Raw genomic sequence first — 23167 nt, 5'->3', positions numbered from 1 at the left:
CTTGGTCTCCACAACTCCTTCTCTTAACCCAGATAGTCCATTCTATTGATTTCAGGTCTTTAGATAAAATCAACCAATTATTAATCAGAACATCTTTTAATCCGCCTATGACCTGAAAGTCCCTCCCCTTCAAATCGTCCCACCTTTCCGACTAAACCAACGTACATCTTAGATGTATTGATCAATGTCCTATGTCCCTAAAATGTATACAATCAAGTAGCTGGACCACCTTGGGCACAAGTTCTCAGGACCTGGGGCTGTGTCACAGGCCACCAGTGCTCATATTTGGCTCAGAATAAATAACTCCCCAAATTTTACAGAGTGACTCCTTTTGTGAACACCAGGGATCCCGACCCACCCACCCTCACCCTAGAGTCCACAGAGCCAAGCCCCACCCATGTCGGACTCCCCTGCCCTCCGGCCAACCCCTAGGTCTCAGACACCACTGGCACTGAGGGGCTGCACAGGCCTGGTAGCATGCCTGATGTTCCTTCTTTATTAAATGACGGATTCAGGATGTTGTGATTACAGTTGAAGGTGACGTGTTAGAAAGGACAGGTGCATGAAGGCAGAGAGTGCCCATAGACTCGGCTCTCGAACCGGGGCAGGAGGGAACAAGGTGAGCTGTGCAGCCCACAGGACAGGCGGGCTGGGTGGACACAGCCCCCCAGGCTGGCCAAGCTGAGTCTCTGGGCGAGTGGCTCCCAGGAGAGGCCTGGCTGAGCAGGCAGAGCACCCTGGGACCCCAGGGGCAGAAGGACCCCTGCCCTCCAGTCCCCAAGACCCAGGCCCGTCTCCACTCACACACGCCACCTACATGTGACGTCAGCCCTGAAAAGGTAACAGGAAAGTTCAGAACAAAAACAAAACCTCAAAAGTAAAAAGGCTACGTGTAGCAGAGTAATACCGGAAACGTTATATACACAGGCGGTGATGGCCCCCTCCGAAGTGTCCGGGTCACTTGGGGGGCACTGCAGAGGTCCCTGTGGCCGGAGCTGCGGGGCCTCAGTACACGGAGCTGTTCCGGATGCCACAGCACAGCACCATGCTCAGGATCATCTCGAAGATCTGCAGGAGGGTGGTGGGGGGCGCAGTCAGCACAAGGCCCCGCGGAAGGGGCAGCCCAGAGAACAGGCCCTCCGCCCCTGCCCGCTCACCATGATCACGGCGACCACGATGGCAGCAATGCCGATGAGGTACAGCTTCCCGGAGAAGAGGTCATCGATCTTCTGGTGGCAGTCCTCCTGCAGGGGTGGCCAGGCGCGCGTGGTCAGGGACCGGGCCTCGGCTCCCGGCTTCCCGTTGTCACGCAGTAATCCGTGGTCACCACAGAAAGCGTAGAGGGGAATCCTGGGAACAGCCCCCCACCCCCTACCCACCTCGGAACAGGCGGGTGCGGCGGCCCGGCCTCTGCCGGCTTTCTATCTTCCACCCGTTTTAACATAAACGCGAAATGCCTGGGACACACTGTGCCCTCTTCCACTGAGACACGGTCACTGGTGTCACTGGACCCCTAAAGCATCACTGATGACGACTTCCACTGAGGCCTCAGCAGGAAACTTCCACAGGGCACTATACGGCCTGCAGGCCCTGCCAGCTACAGGCTGTCAGGGGCGTCCACACCCACGAGTGCACATGTGGAGCTGGGGGTGCAGGTGAGTTCCCACCACCCAGAGCCTCCAACTTCCTCACCCGGAATGCGCAGCACAGGGCACCTGCCTTCCTCGTGGGCCAGATGCGGTCCCACCCCAACCCTCCCAGCAGAGCAGCCCTGACAGGGGCCATGCCACCCAGTGTGGTCGCTCCCCGTGGGGTTGCCGTGTGACCTGCCCACCCCTAGGACCCCACCCAGGGGTGGGACATGCGGGGGGTCAGGCGCGGCCCCGCCGGCCTCGCGCACCTTGAAGAGGTTGCTGATGATGTTGCTGCCCGAGGGACACAAATTGTTCTTGAGCACTGAGGTGGTCAAAGCAGTCAGTGTGCTGGAGCCACAGCAGTCAAGCTGCAGAGAGCAGGGGTGCAAGGTCAGCCCTGGATGTGCCCAGGGGGACGGTGGCTCTAGGGAACCCATGGGGAGGTGGCCAGGGGTACGCAGCGCTTCCCACTGCAGAACGCATCCAGGGGCCAGCCTTCTTCCTCCTCAGCTGCGCTGCTCAGAGCTTTCCGCACCCTGGGCCAGCCTGGCCCACTAGGTTCCCACCCGAGGACCAGTTGAGCCCAGGGGTCCTGGAGGTCCCAAGGGCACCTCCTGCTCCTGAGGTCTGGGCGGAGGCAGGATTCATCCAGGACGAGACACACCCCGCCGGGTTCCCAGGGCCCTGCTCCCCGCCCTCGCCCCCGGGGGCCGCACCGTCTCGTGGAAGGTCTTCACCACAGCCTTGGCGTTGTTGGCATCATCATCCACCACGGCCTGCTGTAGGGCCTGGTCATAGAACTGCTTCACATCCTTGGCGATCTGGGGGAGGGGTGCGGTCACATGCACAGGGGGAACCTCCCCCTCCTTGCCCCCACCCCGCCCCGCCCCGCCCCAGGCGGACGCACTTTTCCCAGGCTCTCCCTGGGCAGGGTGGCTTCGAGGCCAGACCCCAGAGGACAAGGACTCTGCACTCTCAGCTGCCCCGGGAGTGCTGGGACACGGGAGGCTGGCCTTGTGCTCAGCCCCAATGCTGCCTCCTCCATAAAGCCCCTGGAGATCCTCCTGGCAAGTGGGACCCAGGAGGAGCCCAAAGAGCTCCCACAAGCCATGAGTCAGCCCAACCCCCACCCGCGACAGGACAGGAGGGTGCCCCCGTCACCCACCCCACCCTGTCCCCGCACACCCAGGCTCACCTGGTCCTTGTTGACAAAGCCCCAGATGCCGGCGGCCACCTCACAGGCAAACAGGATGACCAGGCAGGTGAAGAACTGGAGCCGGGCAGTGGCCAGAGGGAGGAAAGAGGGCAGGCTGTAGGCGGGGCCCAAGGACACACACCCAGGTGCCCAGCAGGCGTGTCTGTGAGGGGCTAGTGGGAGCCAGCAGCCCATGACCTGACCAGGATTGAGCGGCTTGTGTGGAGCCCTGGGGCACAGAGGCTAAAACTCAGCACAGGGAGGAGCCGTCAAAGCCCAGGATGTCCCCACGCGGCACCAGGCTCCACAGGACGGGGTGGATGGGGCGGGGCGTGTGGTTTGGGGTCACAGGCTGGTGAGTCCAGGATGTCTGCAGCCCCCAGGGAGGCGTGTGCAGCAGCGTGACCCCTGACTGATCTTCCCCACCCCCTTGTTCCTGCTCCCCACGGAAGGGGGAGCCATGGGATCTGCCTCAGTTTCCCCCATTGGAGACACGGGCACAGGCTCCCTCTTCCTGGACTGGCCAGGCCCTGGATGGCACAGCCAGGCCTGGGCTTCCCACAGGGGGCGGTGTGCCCGGGACGCCGAGGCTGGCCTCAGAGCTGAGGCTTGCTACCTGTTATATTTGTGGCTATTTTTTGACAAAGAAGAGCGGCCACGTAGGAACTGGCCACGATGGAGACCAAGCACGGTGGGATTTAATTTAAAAACCAAACGGGAAAAGCAGGGCACAGGAGCCACCTCCCCCAGAATTCTAGGCTCCGCCCTGAGCACCAGCTCTGCCCCCTCCTCAGGGCTAGACGCAGCCCCCAGCCCCTCCCCGGCCCAGGCCCAGGCCCGCCTCCCTGCCTTACCGTCCCCAGCAGGCACTGGGATTCCTGGATGGCCCCGTAGCAGCCCAGGAAGCCTACGAACATCATGACAGCGCCCACAGCGATGAGGATGTAGATGCCTTGTGGGGAGAGAGACACCGGGTGGGTGCCTGCACACTCGTCACAGCCCAAGACCCCGGAGGGTCCTGGGTGCCGAACCCACCACGGGCCGCCCAGCTGGGAAGATGGAGGGTTGCTGACTGCCAGGGATGAGCAGCAAGGGACCTCACATCCCAGCCTGGCCTGGTGAGTTTTCTGTGCCTCAGTTACCTCTACCATGACACAGGACAGAGACTAAGGAGGCCACATGGGGACTGTGCATCTCATGAGTGCTCTGAGTGCTGGCGACAGGTGCTTCGCAGGGATGACACCTGTGGTGTGGCCTGCCACCTGCCACACCCACCACCCACGGCCTGCACCTGCCACCCGCCACCCACCGCCTTCACCCGCTCCCAAAGCCTCTGGGACTCGGCGTGGGGTGGGAGTGGCATCAGAAGGCACAGGGTGGGCCCCGCTGTAGGCCAGGGTTGAGAGGGCAGCCCAGGAACCGGAACTGGAACCAATGCTGCCTCCCCAGTGTGGTGCGAGAAGAGGGTGGGGGGCCCTGCTGGCTCCTGCCCCCCAACCTGGGCTGCACAGCAGCACTCCCGTTACGGGACCTGCATTTGAACCTGGCTGCTGTGTGGGGAGGATCAAGTTGGCTTCCTAGGCCCTGGGCTGAGGGCTGAAGCCCAGCACCCCACCTAGGACAGCTGGACCAGGGCGTGTAGGCCAGCCCTCCCGAACTCCCCCACGCTCCCTGGCTGGGCAGCACGCACCTGTGGAGGGAGAAGGCGCCGTCCAAGGGTGGGGGGCGCACTGTGGGCCCGAAACATGGGCCCGGCCACCGAGACAGGGCCCTGTACCCTCGGGACAGCTGTCAGTGTCTCTCAGTGCCTGCCCACTCCCCTATTCCTCAGCAGGCGGGGGCCATCTCCCGTCACCGAGGCAATGCAGAAGGCAGCCCAGGCCCCCTCCTCGCAGCCAGGCCCATTGTCCCTGCCCAGCCAGTCCAGGGGAGAAGGTGCCTGGGGCAGGACCCACCGCCAGGCAGAGAACATGCCCAGATCTGGGGCTCGGCAACCTAGCCTCCTGCCTGGCCAGATGAAGCCTCTGCCAGGAATGCCCTGCAGGTGGCCACCTCCTTACGGGCACGGCGCCCAGGAGCCAGGTCTCCCTCCCCTCAGGCCCTGACACTCCTGGGTTGCAAGGTTGGGTTCACTCAGGGGTACAGGTCAGGAGGGGCGCGTTGCCTTTTTTGGTCCTGACAGGAGGTGGGAGGCCCAGGGCTGCCAGACCCCCTGCCAGGCCCCAGTCCCACCCCAGCCTCCTCTCAACGCCCTCGGGCCTAACCCACCGCACCCGCAGCGTCTCTGAGGGGAGTGAGCCCAGCAAATCCACCCTGTTCCCAACGCAGGAAAAAAAGCCCTTGGCAAGGCCCAGCCCACATCAGGGACAGCAAGAGGCTCCAGAAGGCCGATTCTGGAATGGGCGAGGACTTGGTGGCCAGAGGAGCTCCAAGGGGTCCCCGTCCAGTGGGGGCCCAGGCACAGCCCATGTCGGGGGTGGCAGGTCCTGTGGTCGTGTGGCCAACACAACGGCAGGCTCCTCCAGCCCAGGGAAACCACAGCCAAGGACCGAGGGTGGGCGGCTCTGGGGCTGGAGCTCTGATGTGGCCACGGTGACACCATGCAGGTCAGACACCTGCTTCCAATGCGAGCCTCACCCTGGCATCGTGGGAGCAGCACCATGGGGCCTCAGCACAGCCTGTGACCTCTGCTTCTGCCAAGAGTGGGGCGCAGGAAGGAGGCCTGGCATACCTCTCTGGGGTGTCCCCTGTCCTCGCCCCAGCCCGAAGCTAAGTGACCCTTCAGCTCCTCTCCGGCCACACGGGGCCCTACGCCGACCCAGCAGCGGGAGCTGCTCCAGCCACAAGCCTTGGCCGCCGGGTGCCTGGAGAGTGACCCCTTCCAAGAACACCTGCCTCACACCCACAGGCCCCAGGTCCTGGACAAGGGGACTCGGTGGCAGGGGCAGCCCCTCCTGTCCCTGGACAGGAGTACGAGGAACGTGCTGGGGGCAGCCTCGTTCCAGGCTGGGGATGCTGTGGTTGTCACTGGCTGGACTGGTGGCCCTGGAGGACAAGGCCCAGGATGGCTGGGAGGCCCTTCTGGACCCCAAATATCCTAATGATCTGGGAAGCGGGGAGCAAGAGGCCCAGGAGGGGCCTCCAGTAGAGATGCGCCCTCGGAGATCGGAGGATGCTGGCCAGGCTGTGCCACCCACAGCCCAGGCACATGGGCAAAGCTAAGCTGAGTGCTTCTGAGGACGCAGGCAGGAGTGCCCCAGCTGCGTGCAGGGGGTGGTCTCCACACGAGCCCCTGGGACAAGCAGCCTTTCCCATCCTCCTGACACACACCTGTGAGGGCACCACGTTCCCGAGAGAGGCCAGGAACCTATGGGCAGGGCCATGGGACCCTCCCCAGGATCAGCTGGGCCCAGAAACCCTCCGTGGGCCACAGGCTCCTGTCTCTGGGGAGGACAGGGACCATCCCTGTTGACACCGTCTGGACCCCAGCACCGGCCCTCTGACCCATGAGCGGGGCATGGGGAAGAAGGAACGGGCACGCCGTGTGGCCATGGCCCTCACCTGGCCCTGGGGTGACTGGACGAAGAGGTGGGATGGTGCAGGTGTGAGGCCATTTTGGCCTCCTGGGGCCCTGGTTCAGCAACCAAGCCAAGCAGCCTCCGTAACTGGCAGGGGGCCTGGCCCTGCAGCTCCAGGCCTGGGGGCACCTGCCGGCTGAGGGAAGCCCTAAAGACTGGGGACACACAGGCTGTCTACCTCACCCACCCCTCAGCCTGTGAGGGCAACAGGGCCATCCCAGGGGCCTCCTTTCAAGGACAGAAGCATCTCAACAAATGCTCCCAGAGCCCCACCAGCACCAGCCCTGCCAGGGGCACCAGGAGGAAGGGCGCTGCTCTGCACAGTGAGACGGCCCTCCTCCTCCTCCTGGCCTTGCCCCTCCCCTCCTCCTCCTCCATCACTCCTGCTCCTGCTCCTGGGGGCAGGGAGGGCAGCCCAGTCCCCCACACGCAGCCTAATAAGGCAGCAAGGTGCAGCTGCCTGCAGGGACAGCTGAGTCACACCAGCCTCTGGGGCGTCTCCACCCCTCTCCACCCCTCCCCTGCCCCGTCTCCACCCCTCACTGGGTTCCATCCCTTGAGCTCCCCCCCCCCTCCGCCTCCCTCCCTCCCGGGCTCCACAGTGCCAGCTGCCTCGGCTGCTCTGTGTGGCCCAGGCATCCAGCCCCACCCTTCTCAGGGAGCCTCCCCCGAAATAACCCCACACTTAAAATAAGCAAGGTCTCCACACAGTCCCTGCCCAGGCCTAGCTGCCACCCCCTGCCCTGGCTCAGACCAGAGGGGCCAGCAGGCTACAGGCCCACCTCCATCTCAACCCTTGTGCCCAGAGCCCTTTCCAGGGCCACCTGCCTGCCCGGACACGCCATGCCCGACTGTCTTTCACCCTCCATGTCCCCATCCAAAAGGCTAGGACCTGCCTCCTCCTGGAAGCCCTCCCTGAATGCGTCTGCGGCCACATGTGCACTCACCTACATAGAAGGTGTTGGGCGCGGGCTTGTCTCCCAGCTCCAGATACAGGAGGTTGGTGGTCTGCGGGTCATGGCGGAGCCACAGGGCCACACCCAGGATCACGCCTCCAGCCAGCTGGGAAAGAGCGGGAACAGTGTCACATGTACCAAGAGCACTGCAGCAGGGAGTGCGCCCACCCCACACGCATGGCCTGAGCGGCCTCCTGCCTTGCTGGCTCCCGAGCAGGGACCAGGTATCAGCTCTGCTGCTGGTTTTCGCAAGGCCCTGAAGAGCCCCGGGAGTCAGGAGCATAGGGTGGGTGCTTTGGCCGCCATCTACTTGGAGCCTGGCCCTGCCCTGCACTTGTGGAGTGCGACTCCAGGGCAGGACTGCCAGGAAGACACGGGACGCCGGTTAAATCTGCCTCTCAGATGAAAACAGAATACTTCTTTAGGGTAAGTGTGTCCCAAATATTGCACGGGACATACAAAAAAATAATCTGGTGTTTATCTGAAGTTCAAGGTGAATTGGACGCCCTGTAGTTTCACCTTCCATATCTGGCCAGAGGTGATACCAGGACCTGAGCATCCCAGGAACACTGCCCCCTCCTGCAAGGCTGTGGCAGTGCCCCAAGAGTTCTGAGGTCGCTGGGGGACTGCTTCTGTCTGGGGGTGCTGAGAACTCTGGGGTGGGGGCACCCCATCTTTGCTGCCAGGAGGAGAGGGTAGGATTTGATGTTACCAGGCCAAGCTGTAGGCACCAGGGCCTGCGGGGTTTGTGGGATGTCAGCCCTGGGAAGGGAAACTTGGGAGGAAGGACACTGCTGTGGTTTCCAAGATGGGCTGGGGGAAGGGGCGCGCAGAAGCCGGCCCAGCGCTGTCGCTCAGCAGCTGGGGCAGGAAGCGGGCTGTGCTGGGAGTCTGGCAGGTGGGGATGGGGCTCACAGAGAGGAGAGGCCTTCAATGCCGGGTCGTCCAGTGTGCACACAACCAACTCTAGCCAGGTGGGGTCTGCCCTTGAGACTGGGCCCCAGACCAGGCCCAGCCCAGCCCACTCTGATCATCTGACCAGGCCAGGCACGTGCCCCAGGCCCCCCGCTGCACACACCAAGGCCCCCTCTCTCCCTAGGGGCAGTGCCCAGCCCTCTGGTGGTGGGAGAGGACACAGGCTTGTCCTCTGCTGTCCCTGGTGCCTAGCACCATGCAGGGCACACTGCAGCTGTGTGATCCCCATAAATGACCAGTGACCCTGAGTCCTGCTGCCTCTATCCTCCTCCACTCCAGCACCCCTCGGCCTCTTGCAGAGGCTCCTCCCTGCTAGACGGGGTGGGGGCTGGGTCCCCTTCAGACCTCTCCTGGGGTTTCTTCCTGCTTCAGGCATGAAACAGGGCCCCACAGCCCTCTAGCAGCCTGGGGACACTGCGTCCCTAGGACACAATTGGTCAGTTCCAGGGTCCCTGGCCCACAGCAGGAGGCCCTTGTTGCTGGACAGTCTGGGTGGGTCAGGCTTTATCCCCTGCTGCTCCAGGAGGACAGTACAAGAATCCCCTAAAATCTGGTCTGGCAGAGGAGCCGTGCACAGCCCTCAGGCAGGGATCACCCAGGCCAGGGAGTGCTGAAGAAGCCTATGGGGTCAGGGCCCCACAAGTGCGGCCACCATCCGACTCCCATGGGCCTGGGCGAGTCTTCTTCCTCCTCCATGCCACTCTCACGGAGGGCCAGGCCCTGGGGGCTTCCTGGAGGAGGAGGCAGGGGGACAGGAGATGAAATCAGCCAGGTGAGGAGGCACCCGGGGGGGACACGAGGACACAATCCCCCTGGCGGAGAATGCCAGCCCAGAAGGCAGCTGCTCCCAGAGCTGAGTCGGAATGCTTGGCTCTGCCACCAGCTGGGTGCCAGGCAGGTCCTGTCCCAGCAGCTGAGGCCTTGCCTCACCAGCACCAGGCGCCGACCCCACCACAGATGCAGGGCTGCCGGTCAACTGCAGAAGAGAAACTGAGGGCTGGACCCAAGAACACCACCTGGACAGCCCCACTCCTGTTCCAATGGCCGTGGCCAGGGAAGCAGGGCCCCAGGGCGGGGGTGGGCAGGGGGCTGTGCTCAGCAGAGTGTGAGCTTCAGGCCCCAGCACCATGGCCTGCACCCAGGGAAAGCCCTGAGGACTACCCGGTCAGGCCGGTCTAGGGTCTAGGGCCTCGGTGAGGGTTCGGGTGGGTGGAGGAGCTGGGGGATCTATACCTCTTCCCCCTTTCCCTCACACTCCTATCTCCCCTCCTCCGGGACCTGAGCTGGGCCTGGCAAACAATAAAGCCAGAGGGGCTGGGTGTGGTAGCAAGCGCCTGTAATCCCAGCACCTTTGGAGGCTGAGGCGGGAGGATCGCTTGAGCTCAGGAGGTTGAGGCTACAGTGAGTTATGATTGTGCCACTGCACTCCAGCCTCGGTGACAGAGCAAGACCCTGTCTCAAAAATAAAATAAGCCTCATAGGGGCTGCTGGTGCCAGCAGCCATGGAGCTCTCACCCCAAAGGGGCTGTTGATGGTCCCCCTGTAGCAGGACTGACAGAGCACCTTCTCCACACACCCGACACAACAACCTGGGCTGTGGTTTCTCAGACCTTCTTCTGAGGAGCTGTGCCTCCTGCCCTCCTATGGGAGTTTCAACTCAATTTTCACACTTTGGTTTAGCGAGGATGGCAGCCTACTTCCCCTGCCCAGGCCCCAGAATGAAGCTGTTCTGTGCCGAGTGGAAGGTGCATTAGAGTCACCAAGGGCCCAACATACACCTGCGGGCAGCGCTGGAAGCCATCTGGCAGCTGGGACCCCACGTGTGCCCCTCACATGACAAGGCCCCAGGGAGGCCAGGGGCCCCTGGCTTCCAGAATCCTGCAGGGGCAGACAGCTCCTGGTTCTTCTGTGCCCACTATACCCGTGGGAGCACAGGGAGGGCCGTGGACAGTGCAGGAGAGGCAGGAAGGGTGGGGGCTGGGGGTGGCCCCAGAGAGCCTGGCTGTCCTCACCCCGCTGCCCTCCTGAGCTGGCTTCAGCTGCAGCCTGGCGGGAGGAAGTGGCGAGGCCGAGAGTTGCCGTGGTAACTCTGGCTTCCTCCAGCGCCTTTGAAAACATTGCTTATTTTGTTTTGAAACTGTGGTCCAGAGACCGTTTTGAGAGCTGTTCCAGGACAGAGTGGGGCAGGTGGATGGGGGAGCCTCATCCCCACAGAGGCCTGGTGACAAACCCTGACTCAGCCACAGGAGCTGTGGGGCCACTGGAAGGTCCCCAGGCTCCCCGTTCCTCAGTGTCCCCCTCTATAAAACAGAGCTGATCATGGAACCATGCCTGGCTCAGAAGCTGCTCTGCAGAGGCCCATCCACCCCCAGCCCTCCCGGCTGGGCAGGGACTGCCCCTCCTCTAGCCTGGGCGCTGAGGGGGTGATCCCATCTAATGGGGCACACCGTCCTAACAGAAAGGTAGTGATGGCAAAGCTCAGCCTAAACCCCAAACCTGCTATCGGTGGGACTTCAGGCCACGTTGCAGCTTCTTGCTGTGCTCTGGGAAGGCGCTTCTGTTCAGACTCCAGGGCCGAACGGGGAGGCTGCCCCTAGACAAGCCCCGGCCCCAGGCCTCTGCTGAGGGTTGCAGGGAAGGCTGGTCCTGGCCTGCAGGGCCTGAAAGAGCCTGGGCCAACACCAGGAAGGACCTGAGGGCCCATGTGACTTTTAATAGGGCAGAACAGCTGGGCCAGGAGGGGGTGGGAGGGACAGCCGGAAATGGGGGTGACGCCAGTCTGTCCACCTCAACTGTCCCCAAGGCTACCAGAAGTAGTCGGGAGCCACCCTGGGTGGAAAAGTGGGGCAGGAAGGAGTGCCAGGCACTGGGCAGAGGCCTCACCTGGGCCTTGGTCTTCCCAGCCCTAGCATGGACAAACAGGGGGCCATGCCAAGCTCTCCGACCTTCAGCAGGGACCTTGAGCTGGAGCTAGGTGACAACAATGGTGGTGATGGTCACTCCCGGTTTCTGGATGAGGAAACGGAGGCGGAGGGACCCCCCTAGGGCCACCAATGAGGGAGGGCAATGGCAGCACCAAATCCCCAAGCCCCGTGGTGGGAAAGGCACAGGTGCCCCTGCCCCATAACAAACCCCATGTGGCAGGGCTAGAGGTTCCCCAGAGTCAGGAACGTGAAAGACACCTGCTCTCTGGAAGACATGGGGCAGAGCCTGGTAAAGGACCTGTGCCCTGAACGTATGCAGAGCTTTCCAAACTCAACAGCAAGAAAACTGGCAACCCAATCTTTGAAAGATGGGCAAAAAACAGGAACAGACCCTTCCCCACAAGATCCACACACAGCAAATAAGCACATGAAGAGATGCTCCACCTCGCCAGGGAACCCAGGTCAAGCTGCAGCTACATCCCCAGCGCACCCAGTGGATTGGCTGCCACGAAAAAGACCAACCACACCACATGCTGCTGGGGGAGGCAACTGGGACGCACACAACTTGGGCTGTAAAACGGTCCAGCCACCTTGAATAACGGTTTGGCAGTTACGTAAAACTGCTGCTTAAGTAGTGAAACCCACATTCACCACATGACCCAGCTGCTCCACGCACAGGTTACCCAAGAGAAATGAACTAGGGTTCACACAAGACTTGTACACAAATGTTCTAGCAACGTTTCTTGTAAATGCCCCAAACTGAAACAACCCATATGCCCACTGACCGGTGAATGGGTGAACCTGGAGTCCGTCGCTGGCTTGCACATGTGGGTGCAACCCTGCCCGGCAATAAAAGGAACAGACCGGTGAACAGATGAAACCTGGGGTCCGTCGCTGGCTTGCACACGTGGGTGCAACCCTGCCCGGCAATAAAAGGAACAGACGAAGGGCACACCACAGCACGGGTGCACAGACGACGGGCACGCCACAGCACGGGTGCACAGACGACGGGCACGCCACAGCACGGGTGCACAGACGACAGGCATGCCACACAGACAACGGGCACGCCACAGCACAGGTGCACAGACGACAGGCACGCCACAGCACGGGTGCACAGATGACGGGCACGCCACAGCACGGGTGCACAGACGACGGGCACGCCACAGCACGGGTGCACAGACGACAGGCATGCCACACAGACAACGGGCACGCCACAGCACAGGTGCACAGACGACGGGCACACCACAGCACGGGTGCACAGACGACAGGCACGCCACAGCACGGGTGCACAGACGACAGGCATGCCACACAGACGACAGGCATGCCACACGGACGACGGGCACGCCACAGCACGGGTGCATAGACGACGGGCACGCCACGGCACGGGTGCGCCTCTGGGTAATCATGCTGAACCAAAGAGGCAGAACAGCAACGATGTGCAAGTGCCTTCTGAGTCCGCTTGTTGAAGAAATGCATGCTGTGTGCACCCACAGCGACGGCCCGTGGTTGCCCTGGGACGGGGAGGAGGGGCAGGAAGCAGAGATCCCAAGGGCCCCAGGGGCACCTGGGGAGTTGGCGATGGTTTCACGGGGGTATAAATTTGTCAAAACTTATCAAGTTGTACCATTTAAACATCTGCATTTACTGTGTGTCAATCACGTCTAAATAAAGCTGTCTGAAAAGCCCCCACATCCTAAGTCCCTGATGACTGAACTCCCCAGGGGCCAGTGTTTCTTCTGGGCCCCAAAGACCCCAGGCTGCCATCTTGGTGCTAACTTCTTCCGAGGCGGAGCCAACGCTTCCCAGGGGCAAGCAGCGGCATGGGAAACACCGAAGCCGCGTCCTTAGAAGTGCACTTTTAGGATCCATCAAAGTTAGGACTAGAGTAACTATGGAGCCCGATGTCAGTTAAAAGAGAGTCCCACTTTCACGGTGATGAGAGAGGGCAGCCCAAGGCCCTGGCTGCTGAGTGCCTTTCACCAAGGCGACCTCAGCCCCATCTCAGCTTCTCTCTGCCTTGTCTACAAACAAGGAAATAAAAGTGCAGAAGCTGACATGCACACAACTTAGCCTGCACAGCAGCACTTAGCTCTCCCTCACTGTGAGGTTTCGTAAGTGCTGGAATCTGGAACTCCTGTCATCCCTCTCCCCACAGAGCCATCCATACAGGCACCTCCCTGCTCAAAGCTCACCTGTGGGAAGCCTCTCTGCCACCTGCTCCCACCTCCCAAGATACTCCAGCCTCCGGAGGCGCCCTCTGAGATGCCTCGCCCCCAGGATGCCCCGCCTCCCAAGTGGCCGGGCCCCAGAGATGCCCCACCTCCCGAGACGTCCCACCCCACAAGCCGTCCCACCCCACAAGACGCCCCACCCCACAAGACGCCCCACCCCACAAGCCGCCCCACCCCACAAGCCGTCCCACCCCACAAGATGCCCCACCCCACGAGACGCCCCACCCCACAAGACGCCCCACCCCAGGAGATGCCCCACCCCACAAGCCACCCCGCCTCCTGAGACGCCCCGCCTTCCGAGACACCCCGCCTCCCGAGGCACCCCACCCCACAAGCCGCCCCACCCCACAAGATGCTCTGCTGGGGACTGGGGATGGAGGGTGGCTCTCAGGATGGAGCCCAGGTAACCTGTGGGGTTCCTGGAGGGCTCCTTGCAAGGCTACTAAAAGCAGTGTTTGTACTCTATGAAGGATTGTTTCTTTCTTTCTCCTTCCTGGGAATTAATAAATAACAGAATCGACTTTAAAAGGGGGGCTGCCAAGCACACTGGGTTCCTGCCCAGCCTGTCCGCTGTTTCCAAGAAGCAGCTGAAAGGGAGCAAAAGGCAGCAGGCGCTGCCCGGGCAGGCCTAGGTCAGCTCCCCTACCCATGCCAGCTGCCCGCTGCCCCCGCAGGCCCCGGACAGCCAGGAGCCAGAACTTTGGGTGGGAGCTCTCCAGGCCAGCACACACACCCCCACAGCTGCAGGAAGGGGCAGGGATCTGGTCGCCCCACCCATACCTCACCCCCACCCAGACGGGCCAAGTGGTCACCCCAAGTCCTGCCCAGGCACCCCAGTGTGGGACGAGGACGATGGTACATCAGCTCACCCGCCTTTACGTACAGGCTGGGCATCTGTGTGTCTCTAGTCCAGGCCCTCCCTTGATGCTCTTGGGAAGAGGGGCCACCAGGCAGGGCCACGCTGCGGGCTCTGTGCCTGCTCACCGACACCTGGGGACTGCACATGTGGGAAACACACCGGGAAGTGCCCATTCGGCTCAGCCACTGGGAGGTGCTGGGGCCTGAGACACCCTCCCCAGGAGGACAGTGAGGCCCTGAGGCAGGAAGGAAAGGAGGAAGTACCCCTGGAGATACTGGGTGAAGGAGGGGAGGGGCTCACCAAGGTGCTTCCAGGAAGAGACGCTGGGGGCCGGAGGTGAACGGCCCCTCCAGCCTGGGTCCCCGCAGGCCAACCCCTCACTCTCTGCCCACCAAGAAGGGGCAGTGCCAGGCCTGGATGTGGAGGTTGGGGACGGGGCCAGACTCCTCCCTGGGTGACGTGGGGCCCTCTCGGGCCCTCCTAGGTGGTGAGCAGCTGCCCCTCTGACCCCGTTGTGGCCTCCAGGGGCAAAAAGGCAGCATGGAGGGAAGAGGAGCAGGAATTCTCTCCTAGGCCAGGAAGCGGAAGCTCCACTCACAGGGCCCCTGGCCCCGAGGAAGCCGCCTGTCTCAGCATCTAAAAATAGGTGTCAGGCGAGGATGCTGGCCCTCTGGCCCCGCCAGCTGGGGGATGTAAGGAGTCACTTCCCTCGGGACCAGGAGGACGGGCACATGCTCAGAGGATGCTGGTGTCTCCCAGGCATCAGGGGTGGTGGGCACCAGTGCCCCGAGGACCAAGCCCCTTCCAGGGCCAGCTGTTCCCGAGGCAGGGAAGCCAGGAAGTCCCTAGCCCTACTCTAAGCCTCTAAGCCCTACTCTAAGCCCCTCGGAAACCCCTGGGGTCCCACTCGGGAAGGAGCTCCAGGATCAGGACTGTTCTGGGCCCCCATCAGCCTGGGTCCTTCGCCTGTCCTGGGGTGAGTCTCATGCCCTGTCATCTGTTTTACCTACACTGTTACCTGGGGTTGAGCTTTGATATTAGTTCTGCACCGCAGCAGATATCATGCTCCTGGCAGGGCTGTGAGGGACTTGGCCTGGCTGGGGAGAGAAGTGAGGACCCCAGGCTGCCCACCTGCCCTGATCCTGGAGCTCCATGTAACAGCACAGGGTGCCCTGCGGGGTCCCCCATCACCCAGCCCTCTCCCTCCCATCCTTTACCTTCTCTGAATCACGCCACTTCCATAACTGGGAGCCCGAGGGGCTGAGGAAGAGGGAGGCAGTAACTTTCCAAACGTGGTGGGAGAGCACATCACCAGAGAGAAGGGCAAGGTGGGGTGGGGGCGTGAGCCACCAGGCTCTGGCCAAGCTGGTCGCTCACCCCTCTCAGGCCCCTAGCATTTGGAATCTCACACCTGGACTCTCAAAGCTCCCCTGCTGGGCCACCCACATCCTGGAGAGAGGCGCTTACGAGCTCTATGCCCCTGGTCCCCCAGCCCTACCGCAACTCCTTGAGCCCGCAGCCCTCAAAGACCTTGTGCGGGGGGTGGGGGTGGGGGGCAGATGCCTTATCCTGGCCATCCCACGGCCATGGCATTGGCGGCCAGTGCAGGAAGCCTACGGCCCCAAAAGTGAGATCCGGCCGCCAGCTTACCTTCCACACCCTTGGGCATGGCCTCCTGCCTGAGGGGACTCCTCCAGCACTGGGGGCCTACCTAGAGGACCCTCAAGGGTATCTCATGATTCAGCACTTGCTCTGCAGCCCAGGTTGGGGGGCTTAGTTTTGGCCCAGAAACACAAAGAATGGTGTGTAGGGCTGGGGGACACTGAGTAAGTCCAGAGGTTCCTGGAAGGCTGCCCAGCATACCAGGTACCACTGTGTCCTACGAGGCAGGTGGGGACGACTTGGAAGTGGAGATCACTGAAGCCCATTTCTGGGTGAGCCTGGTTCTTCTTGCCCAGAGGGGTGTTGGGAACAAGGCGGACACCTGCAGGGCTGGAATATCACCCAGCACCCATAGCACGCCCAGCCTGGATCACAGGGACACGGGGCCCAAGCAAGGGGCAGGGCACCTGGCTCCTCCCCAGCCCCAGCCCCACCCCAACCTCAGGGTCCTGTCTAAAACCACGGTGGGTACAAGGGTGATGACCTGCTCCCTCGCACAGGCGCCTGGACTCTAAGCCTTATTGACTCTATGAGCAAAGCTCTTCCCGTGGTGCGATTTCAGGTGTGGAAATAGGGGTGGGGATCGTTTGGGGTCTGTCTCCTTGTCTGGGCTTGGAAGCAGTTATGAGAAAGGGATTGGGGGTGAACCAGATTTCTGAAAGTTGAGCTGAACTGGGCGCTGGGGTGGGTGCAGGAGAAGGACCCTCAAACCCAGGAAAGAATGGAGGGCTTTCGGGCATGCACCCTGGTGACCGCAGGGAGGGCGAGTGACTTCTCAGCACCCGGCAGAGCCACAGCCAGCCACAGGGGCGACCGGGGAAGTAGGCCCATACCTCCCTGCTTTTGCTCTGTGCCCTGCACTGCTGGACAGCCTCATTGGGGCCAGTCTGTAGCAGAGACAAACCACAGACTTCCTCTTCTCAGCCCGCTTGGCCCAGTGGCCATTTCCCCAAAGCTGTGCAGCCAGACAGCCTGGGGGAGCCAGGGAAAGTCCACACACCCACTTGGTGAAAGCAGGCACAGGATGTCCTAGCCCCCTCCCCCACAGCGCCAGCCAGGGTTGCAGCCCCTCTCCCGGAAGGACGGCGACAGACCTGCCAAGTGACAGTCATGTGCTGTCTGGAAGCGAGAAATACCCGTTAGCGAGGCTTCTAATCAGTCTCTTTCCCGGCCGGGTTTGGCTGCCCTGCCACTGGGAGGTGGCTACCAGCTGCATTAGCTTGGGGGAGCAGCCAGTCCCAGGCGGGGGACACCGCTCTTCTCCCTGCGGGGACTGGTGACACCTCTTCTGGGCTCCCTGGCCAGCCCCCGAGGAGAAGACTCTTATATCCATTACACAGATGAGGAAGGCAAGGCTCCCACAGGCCAGTTCCCTGTCCTGGGACACAAACTCTCCTGCCCTGCTCCTGGCAGCAGGTGGGTCTCAGGTGCCAGCCGCCTCTGATGGAGGCTCCAAGACTCACCCAAGGGACAGGATTTCCATGCTGCTTGGCCAGGGCGTCTGCAATGTCCTCCCTGCTTGGGCCCGCCCCGCACCCAGGGAGCCCAGTTCTCACTGGCCCCCAAAGTGGTCAGGGCGCAGGTGCACGCTGCCCGGACCTTCCCCCTCGCACCTTGGCTTGGGAAGGGAGACAGCAAGAGTGTGAGTGTGTGTGCAGGTGGGAGTGTGCGTGTGTGCACATTCGTGTGTGTGAGTGCCTGTGCGTGTGTGTGGGGGCTCCTTCCTGGGAAAGAGGTCAGGCTACCCCAGCTGCCTTCTCCCACAGGCAAGGCCTTTTTCCTCTCTAAAATGGAACTCCTAACAAGTGCCCCATCCAGATATCCATTGTCAACCTCCTCCCCACCAGCCTCCCCTGAGCCACAGGACTGCACCGTGTCCTTCTGGACCCTGCAGGGTTCCTGAAGCCCCTTCCCCACTGCACATCCTGCCTGCCTGGGCTGGGCTCTCTGAGGCAGAGGTCCCTTTGGACCCCTGGCCAACACCCACGCCCTGAGCCCTTCCTGCACCAAGCCCCCTGTCAACAATCAGGCATGTCAGCAAATCCACCAACACCACCAGGAGGTAGGCTCACTGAGGGCCCCCACTGCAGACGGGGAAGGCCGAGGCCCAGGACCAGAGCAGTGTGGTGGGGACTCCACCAAGGAGGCCCAAGCCCATGGCACTGTGCTCTCAGCCACACACCCTGCGACACCAGGGTGGAGGGGGGTCCACCAGGGTGATGCCCACCAACCCCACCTCACCCAGCCTAGCATTGCTGGCTACCACTGAGCCCCAGTGGATGGGTGGGTCCACAGTGACTGTGGACGGACTCAGTTCTCAATGCTTTGCAGGGAGCAGGCCCTGGGGAGAGGAGCGGCGAGGCCTCGGAGACATTTCCTTGAGCCTTAATAACAAGCACCCTTGGGATGTGTCAGGTCTCCACCCCAGCTGCCTGGGAAACTTCCAGGCCCGCCCTGGCGACACTCCCAGGGGGCTGCCAGGGAGACCTCTCAGCCTGGGCAGGCAGGAGGGGCTCACCCAGTGCTGACGCACCGTCCAGAGAGCAAAAATCCACCTCCGGAGAAGTCCCCTCCCGTGACTCCCCTTCAGCCTCTGCCCCCAGCTCCACACTCTCCCTCAGCCCCTGCCCCCAGGTCCACACTCTCCCTCAACTCCCGCCCCCAGGTCCACACCCTCCCTCAGCCCCTACCCCCAGGCCCACACCCCCCCTCAGCCCCTGCCCCCAGGTCCACACCCTCCCTCAGCCCCCGCCCCCAGGTCCACACCCTCCCTCAGCCCCCGCCCCCAGGTCCACACTCTCTCTCAGCCCCTACCCCCAGGTCCACACCCTCCCTCAGCCCCTACCCCCAGGTCCACACCCTCCCTCAGCCCCTACCCCCAGGTCCACACCCTCCCTCAGCCCCTACCCCCAGGTCCACACTCTCCCTCAACTCCCGCCCCCAGGTCCACACCCTCCCTCAGCCCCTGCCCCCAGGTCCACACCCTCCCTCAGCCCCTACCCCCAGGTCCACACTCTCCCTCAGCCCCTACTACCCCCAGGCCTACACCCACCCTCAGCCCCTGCCCCCAGGTCCACACCCTCCCTCAGTCCCCACCCCCAGGTCCACACTCGCCTGGTCAGGGGATGGGGCTTCAGAGGCCGGCAGAGGGACATCCTGTGTCTGGTGCCTCTCCCACATGCCTGGGCTGAAGCAGGCCACCACTAAGCAACGGCTGAGGTCCCAGGGCCGGGCCTGGGGAAGGCGAGCCCCTCCCAAATGGCCTCGCTGCCCCCACTGCCAGGGCAGTGCCGAAGGCCACAGTGACTCCCACCAGCGTCCCAAGCAGGCTGTGCAGAACAGCCCGGCTTGGGGAAGGTGGGATGTGACTGCCCCACTCCTCTCCCAGCTGAGAGTTCAGTTCAGCCTCCGTCCTTCCCCCTCCAAATAATCTCCCTGCCCCAGATCCGCACTGGGATCCTCGGCCGTCCAGATGGGAAACAGATGTCTCTGGTCCCACACACTGGCTCCAGGGGCCATTTTAAAAGTTTGCCCTCCCTGCCTCAACTTGAGAAACACTCGGTCCACTGGGACATCAGCCGAGTCTTCCACGAGAAGGGGGTGACAGCCTGGGGGGCACGGGGAGGGGCTTGCAGTCTATGCCCAGGGGCGTGGCCACGGGGAGGCCGTGGCCATGGACACCCACTCCAGTCCTTCCAGGCCAAGAAGGGATTTCCACCCCCTCCCCAATTCTAACACCGACAGGAAATGGAAACAAAAGGCGAAAGCCCATCAGTCACTTCCCAGCAGCAAAGACTGCGGTCAGGAGAAAGCCATTCTCAGCAAAAGACCCTCCTCCACCCACGCTGGCACCCAAAGATGCCCAGCGTGGGGGCCCCTCTTGCAAAGCAGTGGCCCCACTCCCGGACCCTGCCATCCACTCCAGTCCCCTGGTGCCACTCTCTTCCTTGTGCCAACTCAGAACCGCGGGATCCCCACTCCTGCGAGGCCTCCAGAGCCCTTCTGGGAGGAGGCCTCCGCTGGAACGTGTCTAGGTGAGGAGAGGGAGATCGGCTCCCAGGCAGGGACGGCCAGGGTGCGCGCACCCCAGCTTCTGGGCCATCCCGGCGGGAGTCTGCGCTCCTTTTAGGCGCGACCCCCAGGAAGGTCTCGGGTGGTGACCGCAGATTGGAGAGTGAGCTGGGCTGGGGAAAGAGTGAGGCGGATCGCCCCCAACCTCGGGCAAAGTGTGCGCCCCCGCCCCACCATCCAGGGGCGGCGGCTCTTGATGAGCTCATGGGGGCGGGGCGCCAGGAGTCCCGCCCGCGAGTCCCCCCCTCGTCCCCGCGAAGCAGCAGTCCGGAATCCGCGGCCAGGGACCCGCGCAGGCCCCTCCTTAGCTGAGGGGCGGCCGGGTACTCGGGTCCCGACCCGCGACCACCGCACCCATCACCACCACTTAGCGGGAACTGCCCGGCGGCCCCCAGCAGCCCCGGCCCGGCCGCAGAGGTGGGCCCCCGAGCACAGAGGCCCCGAAACTCGGCTCGCAGCCCTCAGCCCCAATGTCGGGGGCCGCGGTGGCCCCGGGCGACCCCCCACCCCGCCCCTGGAGCCCACAGGTGGCCCCACAACTTCGCGGCCCGCGCCGCGCCCGCGGGGCCTAGCACGCTGCCGCGGGACCTGCCCAACGTGGAGTGTGTGCCCGCCCCCTCCCGCCCCGGCCCCCGGCCCAGCCCTTACCCAGAAGACGAAATTGAAGACGAAGAGCAGGTACTTGATGCACTTGGTGCAGCCCTCCACTCCCATGGCGGCGCGGGCGGCGGGCGGCCTGCGGGGCGCGGGCCGGTCCTGGGCGGCGGGCGGGCCGGCGCGGGGCCTGGCGGGTGGCCGGCAAGGGGGCCTGGCGGGCCGAGGGGCGGGGGCGCGAAGAAAGGGGCGCGGGGGCGCGGGGGCGCGGGGGCGCGTAGGGCGCGTAGGGCGCTGGGCGCCGGAGGCCTGGCAGGATGCGCGGTGGGGTCGCCGCCGTCGCCGCCGTTGCGCGCTCGCTCTCTGGCCGGGCGCGCGCCTCGCTCAGCACTACTTATAGGGCGCCGCGGTCCCGCCCCTCCGTAGGCCCCGCCCCGGCCAGCTCACGCCCCGCCCCCGGCCCCGCCTCCTGCCGCCAGGGCGCGCAGCCGAGGGGTATGGGGTCGCTGCACCTACCCCCAACTTGGCGCGTTTCGGCCAGGACCTCAGGGCCCAGGTGCACCGTGCTGGGCGCGGGAGGCGTCCCCAAGCTGCTGTCGCGCTCCGAGCCCCCGAGGGGGTGGCAGCAGGGCCGCGCCTGAAGACAGGCATGCAGCGTCTGCCCAGAAGTGCAGCCCCGGTGCCGGGAGAACAACCCATTCCTCCCTCCCTCAAGCACCTTGGACAATCTGGGAGGGCTCCCCAAAGGAGGTGAGCACCTTGGACAATCCGGGAGGGCTTCCTGAAGGAGGTGATGCCACAGTGGTTGGCTTTGCAAAGACAGCAAGTTTTGCTCACATTGCTCTCCGGGGCTGGAACCTGGGCAGGCATGAGGCCCCCTAGTCAGTGTTGGCCTCAAGGTCCTAGTACAGGCAACCAATCCCTGTCTCACGGAAGGGGAGAATTGCTGACCCATGCTGTGGGAGTCTGCATCTGAAAAGGTCACTGGGGCCTGAGAGGGCATCTCCCAGACCAGTGTGAAGTGTCCAGAAGGCCAGAGACACCTATAGGAGAACCTCCAGATATTGCATCTATTTCGTCTACATCCTGGTTGTGTCGTGCCCCAGGGATGCCAGCCTCACACCGTGGCTCTTCCGGAAGGTGTGGGGCCAGGCCCGCTGCACTTACTGCTTTGGGCTAATGATTCAGAGAGTGAAGGGTGCTTTCTCCCCAGAGGAAGGAGCGAAGGCCTTTGCAGGAGATGACACACTGACGAAGGTTTCCCATGCCCTCTCCAAGAAAACTGATGGACAACGGGGCTGCATCCTGGGCGGGGGCTTACCTGGGAACCACGTGGGACCAGGTCCGGAGAACCATCCTCTAGCCAGCTCGTCTTAGCAAGTGGCGTCCAACCCAGTGCTGGCTGATAGAACCTTCTGCAACGATGGTAATGTTCTGTACCTGGATAACCCCTGGCACAGATGACTACTGGGTACTGGAAATGTGGCCACGAGGAACCGAATTTTTCATTGTGTTTCATCGTAATTTAAATTCACATGGCCCTGGGTGGCCAGTAGCGCTCACATTGGACAGAACAGCTCTATTGTCATCATCTGTGCTCTACTGGTTTTCTTGGTGGTTAATTTGTAAACTGGTTTTGGCTTCATGCCTGCGTAAGAACTGCAAGCACTAGTAGTTTATGCCTGGTTTTACGTTTTGTGCCTGTCGAAGTGACATTATAAGAAAAGACACTATATGGTCACTTGAGAGTCTTCAAGGATTCTTTTTGTTTAGAAGGGAATAGAAAAGGGTTCCAGTGTGAGGAAACATTTCTCTGGATGTCCTGGACACCTGCTCTCCCATCAGCTCCCTGCTGTCCCCAGTGATGGGGACATTTCCCGTTAAAGGTGTGGGCTGTGTCCTCAGCAGGGGGCGGTAGGTGGAGCGAGACACTGACTCTACTCTCAGTAAGTGGGAGGAGGGGGCAGATCCATGCACACTGTGTCCTTGACCACCAGCCTCAGAAGCAGGCCATGCCCGGCCAGCAGCCAGCCTGCCTGTCCTCTTCAGCCATGCATCAAATATTTAGTGGGTGCCTGCTGTGTGCCAGGCACTGTTCCAGGCCCTGGCTGTGGGAGCCAGGCAGCAGACCCCTCCCCTTGAGGATCTGCAACTCTGGCGGAGATGACAGGTGTCACAGCACGATGCTCATATCAGTGCTGGGGAGGGACGGAATTCCTAGGATGCTTGCTAGAGGGTCACGGGGTTGGGGCACTCCTCAACCACGGGGCTGAGGCACTCCAAGTGCAGAGGCTTGGAAGAGCCACAATGGATCCAGGCCCTGATGCCTGAGAAGGAGCCAGCTAGGTAGAGCCGGGGAGGAGCACTCCAGGCAGACAGGTGAGGTTGGAGGAACACAAGGGAAGCGGGGGACAGAGCCAGGGGAAAGGGGCTGGACACAGGTTAGGGGCAGGTGCGAGCCTGGGAGGCAGGGGGGCTGGCCTTGGGA

The 23167-nt window shown here is 62.8% G+C and overlaps 1 protein-coding gene across 1 annotated transcript; it reads right to left on the bottom strand.

The window, feature by feature from the left end:
• Positions 1-473: 473 nt before the first annotated feature.
• On the bottom strand, positions 474-21049 carry CD81 (CD81 molecule). The gene is made up of 8 exons (XM_031015795.3): positions 20734-21049; positions 7355-7469; positions 3684-3781; positions 2830-2904; positions 2351-2455; positions 1901-2002; positions 1158-1244; positions 474-1068 (listed from the first exon to the last, which is right to left on the bottom strand). The coding sequence occupies exons 1-8, from the start codon at positions 20797-20799 to the stop codon at positions 1006-1008; spliced, it is 711 nt and encodes a 236-aa protein (XP_030871655.1). The 5' UTR covers positions 20800-21049; the 3' UTR covers positions 474-1005.
• Between the last annotated feature and the right edge of the window lie 2118 nt (positions 21050-23167).

Source organism: Gorilla gorilla, chromosome 9, assembly GCF_029281585.2.
Source record: "Gorilla gorilla gorilla isolate KB3781 chromosome 9, NHGRI_mGorGor1-v2.1_pri, whole genome shotgun sequence".
In the NCBI taxonomy this organism is placed as follows: domain Eukaryota; kingdom Metazoa; phylum Chordata; class Mammalia; order Primates; family Hominidae; genus Gorilla; species Gorilla gorilla.
The sequence above is the reverse complement of the archived record's forward strand: the minus strand, read 5'-3'. Positions and strand labels throughout refer to the sequence as shown.